Source organism: Anopheles moucheti, chromosome 2, assembly GCF_943734755.1.
Source record: "Anopheles moucheti chromosome 2, idAnoMoucSN_F20_07, whole genome shotgun sequence".
In the NCBI taxonomy this organism is placed as follows: Eukaryota; Metazoa; Arthropoda; class Insecta; order Diptera; family Culicidae; genus Anopheles; species Anopheles moucheti.
In genome coordinates, this window is record NC_069140.1 from 81,116,787 (window position 1) to 81,128,914 (window position 12,128).

The 12,128-nt window shown below is 42.2% G+C and overlaps 1 protein-coding gene across 6 annotated transcripts in view; it reads left to right on the forward strand.

The window, feature by feature from the left end:
- The first annotated feature begins 1,236 nt into the window (after positions 1 to 1,236).
- The window catches only part of LOC128299066 (single-stranded DNA-binding protein 3), a 32,082-nt gene continuing 21,190 nt past the window's right edge, over positions 1,237 to 12,128 (forward strand). For all 6 annotated transcript variants that reach the window (XM_053034917.1, XM_053034913.1, XM_053034914.1 and 3 more), the window contains exons 1-2: positions 1,237 to 1,431; positions 2,830 to 3,845. In XM_053034917.1, coding sequence (XP_052890877.1) covers positions 3,790 to 3,845 — 56 coding nt within the window. In that variant the 5' untranslated portion in view covers positions 1,237 to 1,431; positions 2,830 to 3,789. The remainder of the gene's footprint in view (positions 1,432 to 2,829; positions 3,846 to 12,128) is intronic.

Sequence of the window (12,128 nt, forward strand, 5' to 3'; positions counted from 1 at the left end):
ATTCATGCAATAGACCGACGAGAGTGTGCGATGCCATAATTGCTGTGTTATATACTTAATATTACGTTGTACTGTAATACATAGAAGACGTTTGATTTCACAAATTTTCCGTGGTGAAATACACCCTGCAAGGTGTGTTGGGAGAGAAAATCTTGAAAAGAAAATGTTTTGATCTGTCACATCGAGGCCGGTCTTTCGAAGGTGTTTGAATGTGTGCGTGAAGCATGCGTTTTTGAGTTCAGGTTTGTCGAACTCTCCGCTTGGTTGTTGATTATTTAACTTCATCAATGTGGCAGATTGAACGCAAGCATAATTTTAAAAATATAGGCTTGTTAGGCCGTCTCCATATGGACCGTGGGGCCGCGTTACCGTGGAAAACGCGTACATTTTCGTTGTCAATACAGAACTTCAACTTGGCTCGGCTCAGCTCGTTTCGGGTCGGTTGTCAAATCTTCCGCGGCTGCTGCTCCACAGCGTTGTCCATCTTGAACAAAGCCGCGTCTCCGAGGCAACGCCTACCGCGGAGCGCCTGTTTGACAGTCGGACGCGGAGATTTGACAGCCGAGCGCGGTGAGGTGGCATACAAGTTATACGCGTTTTCCGCAGTACCGCGTTCGGTACCAACCAGATATGTGGCAAGTGAACGAGAATCTTACCGTTCGAAAAGTTCAACCAAGCGAACGAGCGAGGAGATTCATATAAAACGAACGATCAGTGCCATTAATGGAAGCATAACCATACAACGCGTTCTAACGAGCCGATCAGTGTTCATTATTATTTATTACTATGTGTCAGTTTAATATGATTTTATACAGACTGATTTGCAGTTACATTATGGATTATATACAATATACATACGGGGTTTTTGAAAATGTAAATGTTTACTTTCAAAAGTCGACTGACGAGCGGAATATTTCGCACTCGCAAAATATAGTGGAGCGCCGATTAGTAGTGCCCATCAAGACTCGATGGATGCCGGATAATCGAATAACACGGATTGTAGGCACATCTCCTTTTTGTGACAATATTACTGTCAACATAAAACTCCTAATGTCATCCAGGCGTACCGAAGCGCATGGATTATCCGCAGAGGGGAAATATGTTCGTAACGTTACGCGTTTGACATCTCTGCCCGTTTGCCACCATGCCCGGATACAGGTAGAAGTACAGGCGTCAAGAGCGCGATGATAGTATTCGTGCGCCGAATCCGAAGCTTCCTTACTCGCATCACAACGACGGAAGTGAGCAGAAGTATCTTGTCGGCCGTCCAGCAGAGCAGCAGCACGGTTGTGAAAAGAGCGACGTCCAGCTGCGTTTTTATCGGCGGGCATATTCGGTGGTTATGCTCTGTGAGGTTTCTGCCGACATTTTTAACCCTGGCAAAACGCATCTGTACCGGAGAGATGATGAGCTGACTGTTGTGAAACCAAAGTGAGTTGCATTGAACGGTTCTGTTGGGGGTGAGCTAGTCCGATGGGTGTGAGCCAATGGCAAAGAGTGTATCATGATTGAACTAACGAAAAGCTATGGAAAGTGTGTGTCCCCGTTGTGTACTCTAAAGTGTCGTATCGTATCACGTTTGTAAGAGAGTGGCGTTGTGTAGTGGCCAATGGCCAGGTCTTACTCTGCTCGGCTGTAATCCAATTCTTTACCGCACATTTTCGCGGCGAGTGATATTAAAAATCAAGAGTTCGAAGGAAGATTCCCGTCCAGTGAACATAGTTATATGAACCATACATATACATTAGCCATCTCAACGGCAACAACCGCCTTCAACACTTTTCTCCTACATCTGTGTTTGCACTGTGCGTCGGTCGAGGTCGAGAAAATGTTCCACGAGTGCAGTACGGTTTCAGTACATTTTAGCTTTTTTTTTCGTATTCACAAGAAAAAAAAAAGAATGGAGAGCACAGGCACACGACGACGGAACACACCGTCATCTCGCGGGGAGTAAAGAAAAGGAAAAAAAGGTTGAAGCCTCCTGCGTTTCGTTTTTCATTTCGAAGCGCTACTGCGATTTATTGCCCTCTCGCTCAAACGCACGCACACAATAGCGCACGTACGCACACGCTCTCGTGCGGTGAATGCACATACATTTTCGGGGTTGGTTGTGTGTGCGTTCGTTTTGTGTGTGCTATGTTGTACCATGTAAAACGGGGGTAATTATTATCAACAATTAGGTTGGATGCACCAACACAAACGCTCACCATGGTAACAACAAAACACCGTCAACACACACACACACAAACACAGTCGCACAAGTCGGCAAAGTGTAGCAGCAGCAGCCATGATTATTTCCTTCCTCCTCACACACGTAGGGGTGCGTACGTGCATGGGTTGGTGAGAGCGTCGTTCAGTGCGAGATAATCGAGCCGTATTTGCGTGCAAGGGTGTGTGCGTGTGTGTTTTTTGTGGGTTGCCTAAGTGTCGTTTGTTATTGCCTTTTTTTGTGAAGTGCGCTCTGGGAAAAGGTATTGGAATTTTTCGGTGCAACCTGACGCGCGGATTCACACAAAACGTAGCGCAATTGTTCTTAAAAATACTAAATGATAGTTAATATTTTAAACGGCATTAAATTCTATGCGATATTTTTTGTATGGAAAACAGACAAAACGTAAATATGTTTAAAAACTAATGCATATAGTTTTGTTGTAGTGTGGATTTATTTTAGATTGAGTTAGATTAATTGTTGAATGAGAAGGAAATGCCTTGCTCAACCAAAATATGTTGTATAAATTGTTATTTTAAGGATACGTCGAGCTTTAACAATTTTATAAAATATAACGGGAGAAAAAATTAGTAATATTTCTTAAATTGTTCTCGTTCCAGAATTTTCCGTCGTTTGCTCATTGGCCGCATTCTGCGTACGATAACAGGGTATTTAAGCGTTTATATGAGTGTGTTTGCTGTGTGTAAAAATTCATAAACTGGCTGTAAAAAGCGAGGAAAGTTTATGGAATTTTCGTTAACCTATTGTCCGTTAAACAATCGACAACAATAGGGGCTATTTGTGCACATCCGTGTCTCAACACCACCACCGGCTGGAGTGAGTGTTTGTATGTGTTGCAAAGCGAATAAAGGCGAACCAGCCTACTTAGTGTACTAAAACAACGTTGATCTGCTTATTTGCGGTGTATACAAGCGGTGGCATCAATTATCCTGCGGACGCATAGTGCGTGAGTGTGCTTGTTTGTTTGTCAGTTTGTCCAAAGAGCCGTGTGCGCGTGTGAAACCGTGTCATTTTACCGTGAAGCGCTTGCAGAAGAATAACTTCACCACTATCCCTTACTTTTACACGTTCTGGACGAGTGCGCCGTAAGAAGGGTGGAGTGTGCGTTTGCCGGGTGGTCGGAGTGGTCCGAGTCTCTCCAGAGCCAAGAGGGGCGCCAGCTGATCGTTTACAGTGGTGTGCAAGTAGTCACTCGCTCGCTGCGCTCGCAACGATTTGGTGGTGAGGATCATAAGGCGTTTATGCGTACGGCCGGCCACATGAACGTGCGTACCGTGCACCTGTGTGTGAAGCTGTGTGAGTGTGTTTTTTGTTGTGTGTGAGCTAAAAAGCTGTGAGGAGTAAGTGAGAAGCAAGAGCGAAAGAAAACAGAACCGTGTGGGTCCATCCCCGAGTGCAGGTGGAATCGGTTATTTATCGCAGGATTTTTCGTTAGTTTTGACGGATCGGCATCATCGTAGGGAATACAACTCTTCCTTACCTACACACCACCACTCTGCTTCACACGTTTTGAACGCGACTTCGAACACGGACAACGGCGCCAGTGAGTGTGGGTGAAGATGTATGCAAAAGGCAAAGGGACAGCGGTGCCGTCAGATGCACAAGCTAGGGAAAAGTAAGTATTCCGTGTCATGACTTTGTGTTTCTATCAATTTATTTCTCAATACGTTAATTTTTTATCCCTTTGGTTCGGCTCGGTGGTGTATTGCTATCGGCGCCGACCTTCACACGACAGAACCGGTTCGAAATCCCTTCCGAATCAATTCTTCGTCGTAAGAAAGTCAGAAATGGCAAGCATGATCTCTAGTAGGTCGTTACGCGAAGAGAGATCGCGAAAGAGAGTGAGATATTTAACGATTTACTGAATACACAAATTGAATTTTAAATGAACTTAATTCTGTAACAAGCAGCAAAGTCAAAGACTAACATATGTAAGGATAAATGGGACAAAAGTAACTAGAAGAACTTAGAAAAACAGTAATGAAATAAGGTAAAGACAAAAACGGACAAAGACGGAGAAAGAACAGAAGAGACGACAAAGATCAATACGGGAATAGATAAGACTCCTTCTTGACACATCATGCACCCTGTATTACTCGAGTATCATGCAACGTATTATCAGCAACGAGTACAAAAAGATTTGCCAATTTGGTATTTAATATAATTTCAGCTGCATCGAAATTCTGAATATTTGTTTATGTTTATGAGTCTAAAAACTTAAAAAATACGTCAAAATATGATTCCATGGACATAAAATTAATCAAAGAAAAAATCATTTTTGCTGTAAGTATCTGTGAGGATTAATTTAATTTTGAGGATGCCTGATCTTCGTAGCAGGAACAAAGAGTACCAATTGGCATTAATTCAATGGCATTGGATTCTTTAGCACTGTATCGAAACAAAACGGCCTGACCGTTCTTCATGGACATAAAAATCATCCAACACTACACCAGACCTTTGAGTTCATCTTTTACCATCAAAATAGGTGACAAAAAGGCGTTAAAAATCAGGCTAGTTATCAAAAAGCTGCAAGCAAAACATTCTTTACCATTCACCAAAACTGGATGGGGTTGGCCAACAATGCTCGAATGTTTAATGTCCTATACAACCGGGTATTAAAGTGGGGTATAATTGATTTGGAAGTAAAACCAGAAACATTGGGTTGATTGATTTATTGTTCCAATTGTTAAGATAATCTTGGCTTAGTTTGGAAAATTCTAAATTATTAGTTTGTTTCTATTACATCAAAATTCTATCAAAATTCTAGGTATAAATGGAAATTAAGTTACAGGTGATGTAGATGATTTTTCATAAATACTTTCACCAATACTTTTACGACATTTCCCTCGAATGATCTCTACTTTGCATTTGCATTGATCATTGTGGTCCTGTTGAAGTTGAATTGACGATCTCTTCATACGCAGAGTTACGGATCTTCGAGAGGCTTCAGAATTAGCTAATAATAGAAAACTACTAGATTTTCCCATCGGCCACATTGTACTGATACGGCTTATTAGGTTGTCTTCAATGCTAGATGAAGTTCCAGTTTTTGTTAATAAAAAACGATCAATTCCTTTGTATTGTTTTCATATTCACAATTATCATAATGAATGTCGCAACGCTAACTTTTCCACTAATATCTTACCAAGAATTATTGATTTTTTGTATCTTTTTTTTTATTTTTAGTGCTGAACATTCTTTTGGTGTCTTTAGAACCTTTTGTTACCTTATTCCCTGTACCAAGGACGTATTGCGAAAGCGATAAGAGCTAACCAAGAAAACAAAATACGGGATGCTTCAAACCGAGAGAAGCAAGAGGGATCCAGCCATTGCACCAGAACCATCTTTGCAAGAGCACACACGCATATTCTCTGCTCAACCTTGAACGTCTGGTTGCTTTTCTTGACTCCCTTGCCAGTGCCATAAAGCAAACCACAGCACAACCTAAGGGCGAATATTGTACGTCCGATTTGTTTCGCGATCACCACACACGCGCCCTGGTGTACGATCGTCGACTCGCTACAAAGGTTTACAATGTGTTGGAACAGAGTGGCTTTCTACTGTTGAAGTGCTTGTTCATTTGTACGATACTTATTTCAACGGTAAAGGCAAGACGGATAGCTGCAAAGTGCAAAAAAAATGCATCCAGGAAAGGAGATCATCAAGCAAATAAAGCCTTGGCGCGTCGCGATGTCTTTATCGCACATTGTCCGCGATCGCTAAAACCTAGAGCTAATAAGTTTCATTAGCAATAATTATGATGCGATTGATATAAACGTCCTAAATATTAATTGATGGCACACGTAGCTTTAAGCTGACACATTGTAGTTTCATGAAGGAAAAGTCTCCTTCTATTTCCTTGAAATGATAGTAACACTTAAATGAATCTCAAACTTTTCATATGTACAACTTTCTCGTCTATTTGTTGATGGCAGAATTGTATCATATGCTGTTGGCGCCAATGTAAACACAGTTTCTCTTACGTTCGCTGGGCCTTGCTAGTGTGTGCCGCTGTGGTGTGCTGTATTGTGTATATCCCCTGGACGTCCTATAAATATCTGTATATTTCTTTTTATTTCTTCCGCTTTTTTTCCGCACTGCCCACTAGTTTGCGGTTGCAAAAAGTAATGACGTAGTCAAACGCTTGCTGTTTTAGCCAGCACCATGAAACCTGCCAGAAGGGCGGCGCTGACGATTCTCAGCTCTCTGGGCCTCGTTACCGAAGGAATTTCCTTTGGTGCACGGTTTTTTTTTGCCAAGGAAGGTAAGGTTAGGTTGTGTTCGGGTGAAGGTGCCATGCTGTTGTGTAACGGTCATGAGCCTACCTGTCTTCCAATACCTCCGCACAGTCCTTTCGCACCGCGAACAGTTCCTCCGCGAACACGTTTCGCGAAACTGTTGGAGAGAGAAGGTTGTGCATTTCATGCGTGTAGTGTTGTAACCATCGTTGGCATCCAAAAGTCATCATTCGGTCACACACCAACCCACCCCGGGAGTTGAGACACACGAGACACGATGTTCCTTGGCGACCGCAGCCAGTTGGTGGTGTCCGCCACACGGCGCTTAGAAAGGCGTTTGTTTACATCGCGCCGCGTTATGGTTTGGCGAAGATATCTGCCGTTTGTGGTGTGCGAAGGAAGGCACTTGTCTCTTGTTCGGAAGACGATGACGCAGAGGACGCACGCGACGTTGCTGATGACGGTGGTCTCCTCCACTTGGAGTGTGTGTGTGCTCTGCATGTACCAACACCACCATACCAAACCGTTTGCAACATTCGCCCAGACGCAATACTTGAACCCGAAACCGATCCATACAGTTGCGCTTTCGAATGTGCTCGATTATTCGGCCGCTCCGTGGACTTACCACAAGCACAGAGCACCACCAGTCACACGCTCGGGGAATCCATTGCCGATTCTCGATCGATAAACAAACGTCCCAAACGACGACGACGACGTGCTTCGAGGTCGAATCGTTGTTGGCCGCGGCTTTGGGGCATCTCTCTCTTGTTGGTGTGAAGTCCGGTTCCCATCCAGTCCGCGCATTCGTCGTAACTTGTAGGATTTTGGTGTCTGTGGTTTGAGTTGTTTTGTTGTTTTTTGCCACACAATTACCTTACAGATTTTTTGAGATATGAGACAGTAAAAATTGGGGGAATGTTATGGAATCCTTAATTTATCCTTGATTGGTTTTATCTGCTCTGCAAAAATTACATAAACCTTTTTGTGGAAGACTTTGCAGGAAGACATTGATTTGTTATATCAAAAGTAGCTATTATTCGCTGATTCCTAGAATCGAATATAATACTTACGTAGAAATTAGAGATACGCGAATCTTCGTTGTCCACTAAAGCAGTCTCGGCAACTATTTGTTTGCTTAAGTTATTTGATTTGTGATGAAAAATTGATATTGATTTGTAATTTATGTCAGTTCATTGTAATTAGACGAGACAGCGTAATCCATATTATTCCATTAGGCTTTCAACTGCAAATCTCCCAAGTCTTTCTCAATTTAATCATAAATTCATCAATCATGGAACTGAATTAATAAATCTGAATCTTTATTTCAAAGATTTCAAGGAATCCTCAAAGGTCAATGATTCTTTTAAAGATTTATGACTCCTATGTAGCTTATTCGTACAACTATAAAAAAATTATCTGTATATTTATGAGTTTATATCTAAAGATTAATTAAGATTCAACACTAGCGTTCATATTATTCCTTGAGTTTGTCAATTGCAAGTCTCCAAAGTATTCGTCAAATTTAATCGTAATGCGATTATAATGCTTATAACGCTCTTATAAATTGTCGCAATGCGAATTGATCATTAGCTTAATCAACTCGGTAGGTTTGAGTTCGTTAGTTCTTCCTAGATTTCGCTAAAATATAATATTGCGTTCGAACTGCTCAGAACTCCACCAATCCCAAAATCTTCAGACTCCTAACTCTGGTCAACTGAACTACATGGGTGAAAGTTACTTGTCCAGGAGTTATAGAATTAAACCTTTTTTCTGTAATCTATTGGATAAAACTTGTACTCAAAGTCAAATGTCGAAAAGAGTTCGTATAGAATTTGTAGAATTCCGAGAAAAATAGAAGAGAAAATCAAACCAAGTCGTTTTTGTTGCTCTTTTTTGCAGAAAAAAGAAGATTTTTGTTTTGCTGATAATTGAAATACGTCATATTAACGTATTACAAAGCAAAGTCCGTCCATATAGAGGCGCATGGGCTTTAAAGGTTTTTGCCAGAGCGCCTCTTTCATTAGCAAACTTCAAAGGATCCCCCAAAATGAATCAGTTTTGCCGCGTTTGCTCTGCAGTAAGAGCAGCAGCAGCAGGTATATGAGGGCTCCCCTTTTTTTGATCGAATCGATTGCAGATTGACCGCACGGAACGAACACCGCCACCCGGACCCCGGGAGTGCAGCGTCGATCCTTACCGTGATCCGAATCATCAACCCCGGAGCGCGGGATGCCCTATTGCACACACCAGCATATTTTGGTGTGTTTCAACCGTAAAGAAATCTGATTGTGCGGAGCGTTATGTATGCTGATTTCCTGTGCGTTTGTTGAATAACCTTCCTCTTCTGCCGTAGAGATGGGAGGAGATTGACGATGATGACGATGATGACGTTGGCGCTGGTATGGACCAAACAAGCGAGGAGGAGGAGGAGCGGGGGAACAACAACCGGGGGTGGAATGAGTTCACTCTTCAACTGTGCTTTCTCTCTGCAAGCTCTTCGATATGAGCGTAGCATTAGGTGTGTGTCAGGGGGGGTACTACGGATATCACCCCCAACCCTCCCACACAGAAAAACTATGTCGAGGAACTCAGCTCCATCGATAGTTTAGCGACGCGCTGCTGGTATCTCCCACTATCTGGAAGCATGAAAAACTCGTCGTTGGGGAGAGGCATGGACACACGTGGCGGGCATGTGGTGCCGGAATGAGTATCTCGCGGTGTTGCACTACTCATATTCTCCGCTCACTGCTGCTGCGCCTGGTCCGCTGTGTGTGTCTGTGTTTTTTCCTTGCGTGCCTCGTACTTTGCCCGAATGAGTGACTGAGGGATACATAAATTATGCTGTAACTATCTTCGTCCTTTATGTGCTGTGTTGAATATATGTGGGTGAGGGAGGAGGGCAGCAAGAGGACAAAGCTTGTGACATACTCTAACCTGGTTCTCTCCCACAATCATCAACCCGTGTCAGCGTCACCCATCATCTCTTCCATGCACCACCACCCCACACCACCACCCCACACCACCACCCCACACCACCTAACTAAGCAGCACCACGGGAAACTATGTCTAGCAGCAGTTTGTTAGTATACAGTGGCGCTTCCATATGTATGTTACGGGCCTGGTGTATATAAGACCTCTCACACCCGCCTATCCGCGCGACGAAGCTTCAAGGCCCGTGAGCGAGAGAAAAGCTACTACAGTGCGGGAGTGCGTTGTGGTGGTGGTGGGGTCTGATAAATCCTGGAAGGATACGGACTGAGGTCGGATAGAAGAATAAAGGATATACCAGTTCGGAAAAGCTCGTGTGTTCGCTCCCACCCCCCGAGCACACATTTTGGGATGCCGGGGACTAGGGGCCTTGTGCAAAGCATGGATTCTTTTTTTGATTTTTTCTGTTACGGGAAAGTTGGAGAGGGAACGAAAATCCACCTCGGTTTGTCGACTTGTGGTAGTAGACAACACCCCCCGGGTGGATTCGGATGGGAAGGATGTGTTTCAGCTTTAATAAGAATGTCGGTACCGATTTTTCTTCCAAACAAATTAAAGTTCGTTTGGAAGTTGAGTTTTAAAATAATACTTAAAATGTTTGTAGAAGTTTTTTTCTTTTTTTATAAAACAATTCTAATATCTCTCCGATCTTTACTTTGTTTTATTTTGCTTTCGATATAAATTCCACTTATATTTCTGCTTTTTTTGTAAGACAAATGAAAAAACGGAAAGGTTCAGTCGATCGCAGCTGTAACCTCGGTTGAGATTAAACGAAAGATGTTGGGGGGGTGGTTTCCAACAAACTGGTATGGTTGAAACATCAAAACAACTGATAAGAGGTTCTCCTACAAACTACTGCCCCAGCTGTTACAGTTTGGTCGATTCGTCGTTCGGTGCTGATGTAAGTTTGAAGGGAAGACATTTGTTTAGTTGTTCGCAACGATCAAATCGGAATGTGTAGGGTTTAGAGACAAAATAGAGCTAAGAGAAATGGGAACATTTTTTGGAAAAAAGGATGGAAAGAAGTTAAAAGAAAAATCGACTGATTAACGAAACGGATTGTGTGTGCGTTCTGTTTTTGATTTGCCGTAAAATAATGTTAAATCTAAATATTTCCTACCGCCAGAGGGCATTATTTTGGCTTATTATAATAATTCTAGCTAACACATTCCTTTCCTCATCAGTAATCAGTAATGAATGTTTGCAATATATAACCTTTTCTCCGCTTTACGCTGATAAAGCGTTCCGGTGAATTATGCGCAACTCGGATTACGGTTTAATACTTTGTTTACGTTTCGTATTTAATGTCACTGGAATAATCTTTTTTTTTGCTTGAATTTTTCAATTTTATCAATTTTTGACAATTTAGCATTGGGAACGATCGGTAATTTTCAGTTTGTTGTGCAATGAGTCATTTAATGAATTGTTAAAAATATTTTTCAAACAGTTAACAATATAGCATAAAAAGAACTCTTTTCAGATATTTTATGTCCAGCTTTGAAGACATTAAGTGTTTATCCATTGGTAGGTGGTGTTGAAGAAGGTTTAGAGTGTTGCTTTTAAATTTAATAGACATTCTGAAAGTATGAAAGTGATCAGAAAATTTTAAATTTGCTACACTACTTCGCACTTTAGTCTTATACAGTGCCGGGTTTAATGGTAAGCAAACTAAGCAATTGCGGGGGGCCTCGAGCTGACGGGGGCCCCGAGCTGACGGGGACCCCGAGCTGAGACAGGCCGAGAGTTAAGGATTTACCTACCTAAAACTAATGTTACTCAGGGCCTCCGCACTCCTAAACACGCCACTGGTCCTTATAACACGTTAAACCTTATTAGTTTGTTTGAAAAGTAAAAAATATTCCGATCTTCTCCGTTGTTAAACCTTGATTTTCCTGTAGACACTCAATTGCAGTTGTGGGCCGTGGTAAACACCTCAATAAGACGAATCGGACTTGGATTATTCTCGTAAAAATCACCAAAAGTAGTGCTGTGATTTATGCATCTTCTAAGAAGACCTTCTTCAGCGATGGAGTTATCCATATTATTAGTCGATTTTAAAGTGATGAATCACCTAGAATTAATATACTTCCAATAAACTACCATTCCATAGACTTATTTTTAACTTCTGCAACATTATTCTGCTAAAATAAAGGAAAGTGCAACTAAATTGGATATTTTAGGAAGGTATTTTAGAGATCCTTGAATCTTATTACGTACCGCTGGAGTTTAAGAATCAATCAATTTGATTTAAAGTATGATTTAGACTTGTAAATTCGTATCAGGTACATCCAACTACTAACATGTGTGTGGTTGATGGGAAAAGCTCCTGTTGAGCTTTGAAACCCAAAACCCAGAGACCTGGACATTCGGACTAATTATTGGGAGTTCTTGGGGATTGGGACAGAAGAATAATAAAAAAAAACCATGTGGACAATTTAATAATTCAGTTAATACAGTCACTCTCCGTTAATCATAAAGAAATGATTTTAGAAATTCGAATAGCTAATCTCTCAAACTCCAGCGGTTAAAAATGTGCTTTCGTTGCGAAATATATGTCCTGTTTCTCATCCTCTCCCTTCCCCCCCCCCCCTCTCCCCCCCCCCTCCCCCCCCCCCCCCCCCCCCCCCCCCAACTGTGTTGTTCGGTGTCGCCGATGCTCCAGGGGGCGCACT